The sequence below is a fragment of the Caretta caretta genome, chromosome 17 (genome assembly GCF_965140235.1).
Source record: "Caretta caretta isolate rCarCar2 chromosome 17, rCarCar1.hap1, whole genome shotgun sequence".
In the NCBI taxonomy this organism is placed as follows: Eukaryota; Metazoa; Chordata; order Testudines; family Cheloniidae; genus Caretta; species Caretta caretta.
In genome coordinates, this window is record NC_134222.1 from 4,194,427 (window position 1) to 4,208,356 (window position 13,930).

A 13,930-nucleotide genomic window follows, 5' to 3' on the forward strand; every position below is an offset into this window, starting at 1 on the left:
GTGGTTTAATGCCTGTTAACATGACTGGATCCTTTTAAACACACTAGTTACTACTCATGAAGCTGAAAAACATTTGATGTTTCCCCACTGCCAGAACCCAGATAGATTCCTGTGCCCTCATTTGGTGTGTCTTTCTTTTACAGTCGAGTGGAATAACTAAAATACTCCCATTCTTTTCTCTATTCTCTCTTTTTCCTGACACCTTGCCACCAGATGCTCGGTTTTTAAGGCTGGTTATTTTCTCTCTCCCTCACCCGCACGTTGTTTGTGCAGAAATCTGCCCCGGGAATTTTTTTTTGTCCTATGTCAGCTTGACCCAGATGTGTGTCTACATCACAGCTGCAATTCCCTTTGTCCAAGGATCGGTTGCTATAGCCTCTCTTCTCCAGCAGGTGGAAGCAGAGCTTCCCGGCCGAGCGGCAGCCCCGGCGCACAGAGATGAGCTCACCATTTCCTCTCCACGTGGGCAGGGCTGCAGTAAACACATGGCTGGGGCTGCCCAGGTGAGTGGGGATTTGCTGGGGCTTGGGGAGGGGGCAGAGGAGGTGTCCCTAACCAAAACCCTTCCAGCAAGAGCTGCTTGCTGGCCCCCCGGGAGAGCCCTGTGGCTGCAAACGAACCCAGAGCAGCCCAAAGGGGGAGCCCTGCCCCATCCCTTCCTTACTTGGGGGAGTCCTAGCTGCTTCTGGGATTGAAGGAGGGCGTCCCTCCCACTGTAAAGCCGGACCGTGGGGTGGTGTTTAAACCCCCCTCCCCCCAGCTGCCAGGAAGGGGCGGCTGAGCGTAGGAGAGACCCCGCTGCAGCAGGTGGTGTCCAGTCTGGGCTGGGAGATTTACCTGGGCAGGTAGCAAGGAGCTGCGGGAGTGAATCAGGCCCTGAGCTTTTTGGAACCTCCCTCCCCAGCCCCAGGGAAAGAGTTTGTGGCGGGAGGGGGTTGTGCTGCAGATGGGAAGCGTTGGCCGAATGATCTGAGCTTTGGGGTTACTCGGGCAAAGGAGCCCAAGCCAGCGTGTCCCAGTAATGCATGGGGATGGTTGCGGGTGCTGACATGGTGCCCTTGGAGGAAAGGTCTGGACTCTGGAGCACTGCACTGAGTGGAATTGGGCAGGCTAACAGTGTATCTCGGGTTAACAGGTAGATGGTGGGGCTGGGTGTCAGGCTTCCCGGGTTCTGTACCTGTCTCCGCCAGGCCTTTTGTGTCTATTTCCCAACCTGTAAAATGGGGACAATGGGCGGGGTGGAGGGGGGGGAGGTGTGAGGGCTAATGGCAGGAAAGCATCTAGAGATCCTCTGATGACAGTCCCTGTAGAGATGCAGAGCGTCTGGTCATAGGGAGCTCTCTGGCTGTGGTATACTCAGCAGTGTGTGGGTTTTGCTGGTGCCAATCTCTATCAAAGCTCCCTTTGGCAGCGGTGGGTTTGATTTATAGTCGCGCTGCGCCTGGTGTGGGGCTCACCCCCGATGCAGGAATGTGCTTGCAGGTTGCCACGATGCAAGGGGACGTGGAGAGGCTGCTGATCCTGTTCAAAGATGAGGCTGGCGAGATCCTGGGGTCCCCCTTTGACGTGCCCATCGATATCACGCCCGAGAAGCTGCAGCTGGTCTGCAACGCGCTGCTCCAGAAGGTACTTCCCAAGGAGCCTGTGCCCCCCCCACTGCTATAAGGGGGGGGCAGCAAACTGCGGGTATCCACAGGCTTCGTCCCAGCCCCATCTGGGGAGTGGGACTGCACGGAGGGATGGGGCTTCTCTTGGCAGTGCTGAGTGTGTTGGGATGCTGAGTGTGTTGGGAACCACTCCTGTTGGGCCAAGGCTCCAGGGGTGCTAACCCAGCAGGATCCAGACCGGCAAGGCTCCAGGGGTGCTAACCCAGCAGGAATCCAGACCGGGTGGCCAGGACTGCCGCATCAGACAGTTGTGGGAAAGTGAGAGATGAGCAATGGGATTTCTGCTGCCACGCCCACGGCTCTGGTCCTCCTGTATAGACGCCATTCATAGCACTGCCTGCGCCTGCTCTGCCCGGGACTCTGACCCCAGGACTCCCTGGATGCTCAGGGATTGGCACAGAGAGGGACTGAGGCGGGGTCTTTCCCATCTGCCCCAGGGCAGATCTGTCAACCACTGCCTCAATTCTGAGCAAGTACATCTTCCCCAGCTTGCTGCTGCCCTGGGAAGGGGTAACGGGAAGCACACGGGATCCCAAACTGTTTTCCTATGGCGGGGTGGGGGGGACAGGGAACAGGAGGGCTGTATGAGCCAGTCCTGCCTAAATCTGCCCCAAGTTAGTGCTTCTGCCTCTTTTCATACAGGAGGAGCCGCTGCCCTTGGCCTTCTACGTCCACGATGCTGAAATCGTCACGTCGCTGGAGAATACCCTGGCGGGGCAGGTGGTGGAGACGGAGAGAGTCCTTGACATCATCTACCAGCCCCAGGCCGTGTTCAAAGTGCGGGCGGTGACGCGATGCACCAGCTCTTTGGAGGGGCACACTGAGGCTGTCATCTCCGTAGCCTTCAGCCCCACCGGAAAGTAAGGGGGGGCAGCAGGAGTGCTGGGGATTCTGGGTGGGGAGGCAGGGCAGCGCCGAATGGCTGGGCTGGCTGGGGACCAGGGCTGCCGAAGTTTATAACGCCCTGGTAATGGGGAGACAGGCTAGGTAGTGGGGTGGGGAGAACGGACCGGGAAGGAGCATCGGCACCGCCTGCCGCCCTGAGCCCAGACAGCCTGTTCCTCACCATCTCAGGTACCTGGCAAGCGGCTCCGGTGATACCACTGTGCGCTTCTGGGACCTCAGCACGGAGACGCCACACTTCACTGCCAAAGGTGGGTGCAGCGGGTGAGGGGGGAATGCATGGGGTGTTCTGAGTCTGTGCCCACCCCTCCCAATAGCCTCTCTGGTCTGCAGAGTGTGGCCCCTGGGTTCCCTGAGTCGCTCCTGCACCAGAGACTATTGATGGCTCTGTTGTAACGCTGATGAGTTCACCGGGTCGCCCCAGCCACTGCCTCCCACCCCCTTTGGGGGAAAGCCACTGAGCTGGGCTCATTGCAGTGACTTGCCTCCCCCTCTCGGTTCCCCCATGTGTGCCGTGTGATCGCGTTCCAAAGCTTGGGGCCTGGTGCCAGCTCGGTGTGAGGAGCACATCGCAGAGTGAGCACCATGGATGCGTGCAAGCTGCCTCGAGTGTCTCCGGGCCTCGATTCCTGGGCCTGGCTGTTCCCTGCCCTTTGGAAAGGCCTCCCTGGAGGTGCTCTGCGAGTGCCCGGGCCACGGCTCAACAAGAAGAGCATCTGCTCACTGTGGGCCAGCAAAGCGCAGGGAGTCAGACTGGCTGGGACAAGTGCAGGGGAGTCCTGGTCCTTCTCCCCCCCCCTTCCTCTGGACCACAGCTGCCCCTTGAGGACAGGGACAGCTCCAGGATGGGGGGCTCTCCTCACCCCTGCACTCTCTCCCGTCGGCAGGTCACAGGCACTGGGTCCTCAGCATCGCCTGGTCTCCCGATGGCAGGAAGCTCGCCTCAGGGTGCAAAAACAGTCAGGTACTTGTCGGCTTCGGCTCAGCGAGGGGCCGGATTCCTCTGTGTTGGGCCAGACCTGGGGTGTGGGGGAAATCTGCCTTGGTGACATCTCGTGGAGAGCCCTCTTCCTCTCTGGGGGAGCCCTCGCCCCCCATCGATGGACTGAAACCAGACTGGGCCAGCACTGGCCTCCCAGGCGATGGGTCTGCTCCTCCTCTGACAGCCGTGGAAGGAGTAACGCGGTTGGGGCTTTGTTCAAACCCGGGCATTGAAGTGGAGAGCAAGAATCCCTGCAGCCTCGAGGGAAATTGGGCATGGCTGGGTTATGATTGATGCGGGGTTGCTCCTGGGATAGTCGTCGCGTCTAGGCCTATGGAACACACCTGCACTTTAGCTACTCTCCCAGGCATTCCCACGGGGCTCGGAGGCACATCCCCGGCCAGGAGATCTGCAGGCTGCTGGGTTCATTGACACCAAAGATCCTTTGAGCAGGCTGGGTTGGCTGGTACATTGTGTCCTGTGCTGCCCCCTGCAGGCAGCTCTCAATGCTGCATGGTTGGGAAACCAGCTCCTGGACATTCCCTTGGTCTAGTTGGGGGGGAGTACCGGCTGCAGACACCGTGCCTTTGGCTGGCACCTGCAGAGCAGTGAATGTCTCTGGAGCCTGATGGCGGGTGCCTTGCTGGTATCACCCCCTCGCCAGTGCAGCTGCTGATTCAACCTAGGTCCTGCTGTGGATTCTGGTGGTGGTTTTGTTATGAACGACAGCAGTGCCTAAAGGCCCCGGCTGCGATCAGGGCCTCACTGCCCTAGAGGCTGGAGAGACCCAGACAGACCTGCCCCAAAGTAGGCAGGACAAAGGAAGGGGAAGGGAAACAGGCCCAGAGACTGGTGGTTTGCTCGAGGTCACCGGCAGAGCTGGGGGTAGAACCCAGGTCTCCAGAATCCCAGGCTGGTGCCCTACGCACTAGGCCATGCTGAGCCGGGCTCTGCTGCAGGCTAATGCCATCGGTCTCCAAGGTGGGGGCGTGTGTTTAAACCTGCAAGCAGCAGTGGCATTGAATTCTCTCCTGCACCCGCCAGGGTGTCAGAGCCAACTCCCTGCTTAACGCTCCCCAGGGCTTGTTTTCTGTGTCTGTCACTGGCTCAGCTTCTTCCTGTCTCCGAGCCCGGGAGCTGGGTGAGCGGCATTGAAGCAAGGCCACTCCCCACGGACCTGACGTAGTCCCGTGCCGCTCTTGCTGCGTTGGTGACCCCGTGGCTAGATCTGGGGCTTGTATCCCGGCAGAAGCACAGGGCAGCCTGTGCTGTACCTTAAAGGGTTGGCTCCTCGTTTGGGAGGCTGCTTGCTTGCTGGGAACGGGCCTCAGGGAGGTAGCTCTTCGCTTGGGGAGCGGCACTGGGACATGCTTGTGCCTTTTGAATTTGGGTCTAGATGATGTTGCCACCACTGAGAGGTTTTGTTATTTCAGAACCCCAGGCTGAGCTGTCCCTGCTGGAAACTGCTCCTTCAGGGCACAGGGCCTGCCGGGCACCCTCCCAGAGGGGCTTCTCTCCTCAGTGTAGCAAGCTGGGCCTGACTGTGGGTAGCCTTTCTGAGCGGCCGTGCGGGATGGTGGTGTGGTTGAGAAGTGGGCCTGGGACTGAGAGTTCTGTTCCCAGCTCTCCTGCAGCCTCCCTGTGTGATCTTGGGCAAGTCCTTTCATCTCGCCAGGCCTCAGTTTCCCTTCTGTAAAATGAGGATGATAATCTTTCCTTTCCCTCTCAGGTCTCTTGCTGTGTGTTTATACAGCACCTAGCGCAATGAGGCTCCCGACTCAGCAGGGACCTGTAGGCACTGCTGGAGCGCTGCTAACAATGACTCCTAACCCAGTCACCAAAACAACAGCCTCCTTCGTTTGCCTCTGTTCTGAGTCAGCTGGGATTGAACCACGCTAAGAAGAGGGGGATGGACTTCCCCTGGGATCTGTTTAGAGGCATGAGACCAGAGGAGCCTGAGAGCTGCCTGGCCTGCTGGCAGCCTGGAGATGGCCCATTTATACTGTTAACTCTTTGTTAACTAGTTGACAAGCATCTGCAGTAAAGTGCCACTCGGGAGGCAGTTCGGGTTTAAACTAACCCTGTTAGCTGTTCTGCTCCAGTTCCTGGCCTCCCCTGGGTTCTCACTGAGCACATGATTAATGCCTCAGCTCCTTGGAGGAGCATTATTCAGAGGGCAAGAAAAACCCAACAAAAAGCCAGCATGTGTCCCACCCACAGAGTCCGATAATAACCACCATTTAGCATGTTCTGGCTCTCCCAGCACTCAGCAAGCGTTCAGTAACCCGCTGGCACCGGGTGTCGACAGCTGGAGCGGGTTTACGAAAAGAGCTGGATAATTTGATGGCTGATGGTTTTGCAGCAGTGTGGGCTAAGATGGGGGTGAACAAAATCTCCTGCCTCAGGGCGTCACCTGGTGGCTGCAGAGGTTAGGAAAGGAATCCACTCTTCATCCCTCTGCCTGTGCCGAGGTCCATTCTTGGCCTGGAGTATCCGGACTGGAAGGGCAAACCTGCCATTTCCAAATCGAGCTTGACTCTCCCTGGGATGCACGTTGGGTGGTATCTGTGATCTAGCTGCCTTGCTTGCTCTGTTGCACAGATATTTCTCTGGGACCCAGACACAGGGAATCAGATTGGCAGGGTGCTCGCCGGACACTCCAAATGGATCACATGGCTGTGTTGGGAACCACTCCACATGTAAGTGACCTTCTGGCTGGCCAGCCTCCTTGCTTTGCCCGTGGGGAGAGGCCTGCCCCTTGCCTTGGTGATGGCAGAGTAAGTGTGTACAGAGTGAGGCTGAAAAGCAGCCAGTGAATTGGGCACCAGGCTGGGAGCCAGGAGACCCAAGTTCTAGTCCCAGTTCTGCCACCAACCTGTGATGGGACCTTGGGCTCTACACGGCGCTCTCATGTCTCTGTTTCCCCTGCTGTATAATGGGGATAGTGATGCTAGCTCTCCTTTCTGAAGAGCTTTGAGAGCGATGGATAAAAGGCTTGGGTAAGTTTCAGTCGCCTTTGCTTTACGTTTTCAAAGCACTGTGCAAATGTTACCCCAGCCTCGTTCCTGGGAGGCGAGGCTGTGCTACCTCCATCTCCCACGGGGGAGAGCGCGGGGAGCTGGGAGTGGCTTACCCAGAGCTGCACAGACAGTTGTAGTTAGAGCTGGGATTAGCACCCAGGTGTTCCTGGCTCCCTGTCCTGTGTGCCAATCACTAGCCCACCCGTTCTCCCACACAGATTCCTCCAGTGAAAGCGGCCCCTAGGGAAAAGTGGCTGGGGATGGCTAAGGCTGCGAGCATCTCCCTTTGTTGGTTCCCTGGAGTGTAACAAGCAGCCAGATGTGCTCTTCCCCAGCACCCCTCAGCAGGAGTTCGAAGGGGGAAAGCTGCAGTCCGCATGGTGTCTGGGCCTCATGCACCCTGCCCATGCTGACTGCTCTGCCCATGCCCCCTGCATCCCCAGCCACCTCCGCCATCTGGTTTATTTCTTCTGCAGGCTGATGAACCACACAAGCTCTTTATTCCCTCCATCTGATAAAGCTCCACCTCAGAGAGAGGCGGGGGGGGGAGGTGGGGGAAGCTGGAAGAGGTTATAAAAATTAAAAATAGCCCCCATGGAGCAGAGCCCTGCAAATTGAATTCCCGAGTAGGAAATCCCAGCGATTTGGAAACATTTAACTGGATTAACGAAAACTGGTTATAAAAGGAGGAGCGGGGATGGGGAGGAGGTGGAGGATCCTGCCTGTGCTCTGGAGAACTCAGGATCTGTGTCTCCAGCCAGCCAGGCTCCTCACTCCACTCCTGCAGAGAGGGATGAGCAGCATTTCCACTGCCTTGCGCTCCAGGCGCTGCCAGTCCTCTCCTTGATTAGCGCGTGCAGTGACCATGCTACAGGCTTGGTGCCAGCTGTTAACCGGCCTGCCCCTTCTTAGCTTGAGAGCGGAGGTCAAATGTGCGAGTTGCCTTTTTTTAAGGATGCCCTTAACTCTTCTCCAGCTACGGAGCTGATGCACACCCAGTTGATGCAGGGGAAGAGGAGGCCAGATTTGCTGTCCTGCGCCTTCACTGGCTTCCAATTTTCCTTCCAGAAATCCCGAGAGCCGCTACTTGGCCAGCGCCTCCAAGGACTGCAGCATCCGCATCTGGGACACCATTGCGGGCCGGTGCGATAAGATCCTCACCGGGCACACGCAGTCGGTCACGTGCGTGAAGTGGGGTGGAGACGGCCTGCTCTTCTCCTCCTCCCAGGACAGAACCATCAAGGTCTGGAGAGGCCAGGATGTAAGTGTGGCAGCCTGGCGTGTGTGGACTTTGACACCAAGAGCCTGGGCAGGAAGCTAGCTCAAATAAAACGATGCATCAAACCTTAATTGTTGTTCCCAAAAGCTGGAAATAACCAAGTCGTCGCCCATCCTGGCCTTGCATTGCCTCCTGGCTTTAGCCGCATGTGCTCGCTTTCCGGGCAGAGGCAGTACACCCCTCTGGCGGATATAAGGAACCGCGATGATTGTTTCCAGTGGGAATCTTGTCTGCTCCTTGGCCAAAGGAATTGGGTGGTTGTGTGGGGTGAAGATCCTTGGAGCTGCTTTAGAAACAGGAACTCCCCTGGATAAATGACAGCCTGGCAGAAATGGGTTTGGCGCTGCTTGTTGGCAGGAGGGGGAGTGTGTTTTCCCTGTGGGTTGTGGTACTTGGTAACGTATGCTGGAGCCATCAGCAAGGAGAATGCAGAGTTGGCCACCCTTGACTTCACGTCTTGGGCCCTGTCCGTCAGGAATGACATTGAGAGACAGCACAGCCTTGATCAAAGGTGGGACGGAGAGCCAGGAGTTCCTATATTCTTATCTTGGTGCTACCCGTGCCCGATTGAAGGTCGGGCTGGGACATACCATGGCCTGACCCCAGCACTGCCAATAACTGATTGAAAGTGGGGCTGGGAGCTGGAACGTCCCTTGGTCTGACCCTCATGCTGCCTGTAGCTGATTGAAGATGGGGCCAGGAGCTGGGATGTCCCATGGTCTGACCCTGGCCCTGTCCATAACTGATGGAAGGTGTAGCCGGGAGGTCCTGTGGTCTAATCCTCGCACTGCTGCTGCCTCCCTGTGAGTCCCTTTCTAAGCAGGCAGCCTTTTTGCTTTCAGGGAATTCTCTGCCGCACTCTGCAGGGCCACGGGCACTGGGTGAACACCATGGCTCTAAGCACCGACTACGTTCTCCGCACAGGGGCCTTTGAACCTGCAGAAGCCTCTGTCAACCCGCAAGACGTGAGCAGCACCCGTAAGAGCATTAAGTACATTGCAGGCTGGAGAGGAACAGGGGGAGGAGGTAGCGTGGCCTAGTGGGTAGGCACAGCACTAAGAGTCAGAAGACCTGGCTTCTGTGCCAAGGTCACATTGGGGAGCTGGGTCCCCTCCGTTTCTCTGTCTAGAAAATAAAACCGTGAACGCCACAGATTGGGAATGCTACACAAGCACTGCATTTTGTTGGTAAAAGTGTGACCCTCTGAAAAGGACATTGTTTTAAACCCCTCAAAATATCCCTGTCAAAATCCTTCTTGAGTCACAAATCTGGAGGGAGAAGACATCTTAGATCCTGCCTTTAGAGATGTTACGTGTTTCCTTTAACCTCCCGATCGCTAATCTCCCTTCTCTCCTGCACACAGTGGCAGAACTTAAAGAGAAGGCGCAGCACAGGTACGACCAAGTCAGGGTAAGTTTCCGTTAAGAAATGCCCCCCTCTCCCCCCCGTGCCAGGCTTCCTACCATTGTTGCTGAGAAAAAAATGAATAAATGAATCTCCGTGACTTGCTAAAGATTTCCTCCAGTTTGTCTGCGTCAGGTTTGCATCTGAGCTTTGAAAGGCTCAGTCTGTGTGAGCCGAGGCTCGGTGTTGGGGTGTGCTGATGGTTTGTTTATTGCAGGGGCAGGGACCGGAAAGGTTAGTGTCTGGATCAGATGACTTTACGCTCTTTCTGTGGGCCCCAGCAGAGGACAAGAAGGCGCTGGAGAGAATGACAGGCCACCAGGCATTGATCAACCAAGTGCTCTTCTCCCCAGACACCCGGATAATAGCCAGTGCTTCTTTTGACAAGTCCATCAAGCTCTGGGACGGCAGGACGGGAAAGTAGGTTCTCTCGTTCTAGGACAGGCGCGATGTTTGCAGTTCGCTCCATGCAGTAACACAGAAGGAAATGCGCCTGTCTCCCTGCCATGGCTGAGTCAGGACCTTCCCCTCTGCAGCCTTGCACACGCACACACGGTCATTACCTTTTGCTTTTGCGGTTGTGCACCTAGTGATTAGAGCAGGGCACTCGGACTCTGGGCTCCTGGTTCCCTGCTGCGCCACTGACTAACTGGGACCTTGGGCATGTCCCTTTATTTCTCCGATTCAGAGCGTGCACGTGTGTCTGAAGCCCTTCCTCACCCCTTCCCCTCTCTGTCAGATACCTCACCTCCCTGAGAGGGCACGTCTCCGCGGTTTACCAGATTGCCTGGTCGGCAGACAGCCGTCTGCTGGTGAGCGGGAGCAGTGACAGCACGCTGAAGGTGTGGGATGCCAAGACGAGGAAGCTGGCCATTGATCTCCCCGGCCACGCAGACGAGGTAGGATGCCGTTGGCCAAGGGGCTCACACTAACCCGCCCTGGAGAGGGCAGAGGGCTCTCAAACGCTGTGGCCACCCCCAGTGTCTCTGAACAGTTGGGGAGTGTCTTCTGCCAGGGGCCTGAGGTTCTTCCCTGCCACCGGGGCTGCATGGCCCTAAAGGAGTGACGGGAGTTCCTCTCTCTCTTTGTTGGTAGGTGTTTGCGGTGGATTGGAGCCCAGACGGACAGCGAGTAGCCAGCGGAGGGAAAGATAAGTGTTTAAGGATGTAAGTGTCCCCTGGGACCTGTCCCCCAAGAAGAAGAGCACGGCTTCTGTGCACTCTGTATATTAACGCGGCCTGCAAAGGAACGTACTGAGGAGCACGTTCTGTATACAGAACCACTGGGCCCACCGTCACCCTCTCGCCTCACCTGACAAGCTGGGCTTTTGTTATGATTAGTCCTATAGGAGCCCCAACTGAGTTTGGGGCACCCTCCTGTGAGGTGCTGCACAAACACACAGTAAGGGACAGCCCCTGCCCCAAAGAGGTTAGAGTCTAAATACAGTCAGGTCTTTGGGTTCTCGGTTAATTCTGCACAGTGAAACCATTCGGCTCTACTCCTGCCTTTCTGCAGAGCTTGCATTCCATTCAGCTCTGATACACCCGCTCTCTGGTGCCTGGGGACCTTCGCTTGCGTTGGTCTCCTGCCCCAGGCTGAGCCTCTCGCGGCTCTCAGGGAAAGCTGACCTGAGCAGAACACCCAGAACCCTTTTTCCCCCCTTAGAAAGAGATTTTCCCTTGCAGATTCTGGGCCGCTGGGCCAAATTCCAGATTGATTGGCACCCTGTGCCTAGCTACCCCAGCAAGGAGCCACTCCCCAAGGTGGAGGGATAGACATGCATGGACGTCAATACGACAGCAGAATTTAGTCCCTGTTCTCTGTACCAGCTGTCACTGTTGTGCTCGCAGTTGGCCAGCGTTGGGGAAGGGACACCAGAGCAATCCGTCTCAGATCCTCTTTCCACCCTTGTTCTCCCCCCTCAGACCTGTGCATACAGGGACTCGCCCGTGATCCAGTGGCCAGTTAACTGCGCTCACCGTATGAATCTAGTGCAAAGTGCCTCGCTGTGCCATTCTGCTGTCTGTGGCGGACGGTGCAAAAGCCGGAGCTGATGCTGTGCTGGTGACACCCAATGTCCCTTTCATTTGCAGATGGAGACGATAGGAGCAGTGAAGAGAACCCGCCAGTTCTAACTGGCCCTGTCAGTATGGCCGGGCCTGGCAGCTAACTAGCTCAGCGTGGACTGTGGTGTTCCGCTTCTTACACACCACACTAGCTGTCCCTAATTAATTTCTGTGAAGGGAGATTGTAATTCAGATTTAATGTGAACCAAAGAACTTGCCCTACTGCATCCAGATGATTTTGTCTGCAACCATGAGTACCCTGGACCTCCACTAGTTCCGATTCAGCCTGGTTTCTGTTGAAACGACTGCAGCCTGTACTCTCTGGCAGGGAGAGTGAAGAGGGGGTGGGGGTCTGGTCATGCTTTTTGCCTTGCTTATAAATGGAGCCTGCAGGGGCTAAAGCTTTTAGTGGGGACAGAAAAGCATGTCCTTTCCTGACCTCCGGAGAGAGAATGGGGAAAACCATCACACTGTTACCTTGCAAAATTCTACTCACCCGTTTTGCCTGGGGCAAAGAACTGTTTAACCGGTACGTAAGAGAGCCTTGGCCGCCTTCGTTATTCAGGTGAGGGGAGCAAGGTGGCTTTGCCCCTGGGCTGGTAAACTTTCCCCTTGCATATTGTTCACTCTGTTGGCAATAGCCCAACCCGCCTTAGGCTAAGGAGCCCAATTCTGCTTGGCTGTTTGTTCTGAACTAGGGCAGGAGGGGGAGCAGGCGTGAAATGAAAACTGGTGCAGACGCTGTGTCGAGTTTCCAGGTCTCAGTTGTTCTTTGAATTGCAGAGAAGTGAGCACGCATGCCTGAGTGAATCTGTGACCCCTCCCTGTTCCATGCACATTGCCTGGCTCGGGTGCACCGTGCACTAGGAAGGATGGCGTATGAGGCTGCTATTGTGTCTCTTGTGTCCTGTTGCAGGTTGTCTGTAGGGTTGAGGTTGTCTCTAAAGGCTGTTCCTGTGCCTTTGAAGTCAATGGTAAAACTCCCCTTGACTTCCATGGTGCAGAACTGGTCCCTTACTGAGTTTATCTAGTACATTTCCTGTGTCAGGTGGGTGCAGGGAGCTGTGTCACTTGTCCTATTTCAAAATCCTGTGTGTTAATATTTAAGTGGTTCTTAGCCAACATGGAGCAGGGTGTAAGTTAATGCAGCCCAACATTTTGGGAGGCAGGTCAACCTGGATTTAACTTTTACTTCCAAGGAAGTTTAAGAAGAGTGCAAGTCCAAATATGATTAATAAGGAACAGATAGAATAATGTCAAGTTCTCTGTCACAATTGCAATAAATTTACGTTAAAGACCAAAGCGCGCTCCTTTGTTGTGGGTTGTGCTGGATGTTCAGCAAACAGTTGTTTGGGGTTTTTTTTTCAGTCTCTGTACTAAACTTTAGCGTTGTTGATTGATCCTGGCTTGGGGGTTGCTGTGCAAGCCTAACACGGTGTGGAGAATGCCAACAATGGGCTTGTAAAGGGAAAGGAAGAGGAAGAGGGTCCAGTGATGAGGGGTGTAGCCTCAGACTTGGGAGACATGAGTTCAAGTCCCTGATCTCCCACAGGCTTTCCCTCTGACGTTGGGCAAGTCATTTAGGGCTTGTCTACACTGCCACTTACAGCGCTGCAACTTTCCTCGCTCAGGGGTGTGAAAAAACACCCCCCTGAGCAATGCACAGTTGAGCGCTGTAACGTGCCAGTGTAGACAGTGCCCCAGCGCTGGAGCCGCGACTACTCAGCCCCGTTAAAGCGCCGCCATCTCTGCCCCCCCTCGGAAAGCACAAATGCTAGAGGAGCAGACAGCTAGTGTGAGTTCCTGACCTTCCCGGGGGTACTGGAGCTCAGACTCCCAGCCGCGCAGCAGCAGGCTCTGGCCATGGGCTCCAGCTGTGTGGCGGAAGATTCCAGTCGCAGGGGCCAGCGGGCTCCATCCCCCAGTCCCTCACCCATCCACCCTATCACCTCTGGCCCCCGCTGCTTTCCTACCCACCGCCCCATCCGACCAAGGCTTAACCTGGCTTGCCAGGCCTGAGTAAGTCTGCTTCTGTGAAAAGTGATATTTGTATGTTTGTTAATATCACTTTTCACTGCTTTCCATCTAGCTAGCAAGTCTGCTGCTCTGAAAAGTGTTATTAACAAACATACACTTTTCACAGAAGCAGACTTACTAGCTAGCAAGTCTTTAAAAAAACCCCAACCCCCAAAAAGCAGAAGAAACAACAACAAAAGACAAGAACAAGCAAAGCACCGTATTTGTGTTTCTATTCTGTATAGGTCCAGTAAAGAATAGACATAACTGTTATTTTTATTATTGAATCTGCAAAGAAAAAAAAACCCTATATAAATAAATTACTATGATTTGGGCATGTGCATGTGCATATTTATTTGTTTTTCCTAAAATTAAGTATTTCAGAAAAAAATGTCTGATGGCCGCACTCTAATAACCTGAAATAACCAGCCTAGACCTATAGGTAAAGGGGTAATAAGGCCAATATTGCTCAGCTGGAAAGGACTCTGCTGTAGTACATCGGGAGACTCAGAACCTAATGGAGCCTGAGGCATTCTGTGTCAAAGATGCCTTTACAACAGCTGTCCCCTACACACCTTGTTCCCAGCCTCCAT

At 55.3% G+C, this 13,930-nt stretch overlaps 1 protein-coding gene across 4 annotated transcripts; it reads left to right on the forward strand.

Moving 5' to 3' along the window:
- Positions 1 to 395: 395 nt before the first annotated feature.
- On the forward strand, positions 396 to 13,678 carry NLE1 (notchless homolog 1). 4 transcript variants are annotated; one of them, XM_075120860.1, is made up of 13 exons: positions 397 to 503; positions 1,483 to 1,626; positions 2,310 to 2,527; positions 2,742 to 2,821; positions 3,458 to 3,534; positions 6,154 to 6,251; positions 7,641 to 7,833; positions 8,694 to 8,829; positions 9,215 to 9,261; positions 9,473 to 9,675; positions 9,995 to 10,154; positions 10,351 to 10,421; positions 11,349 to 13,678. In XM_075120860.1, exons 1-13 carry the CDS (start codon positions 486 to 488, stop codon positions 11,359 to 11,361), a joined length of 1,458 nt encoding a protein of 485 aa, XP_074976961.1. In that variant the 5' UTR covers positions 397 to 485; the 3' UTR covers positions 11,362 to 13,678. The 4 variants fall into 4 exon arrangements, with proteins under 4 accessions (XP_074976964.1, XP_074976961.1, XP_074976963.1 ...); XM_075120862.1 differs by having other exon boundaries at positions 8,718 to 8,829; XM_075120861.1 differs by having other exon boundaries at positions 461 to 503; positions 1,469 to 1,626.
- Positions 13,679 to 13,930: the final 252 nt, after the last annotated feature.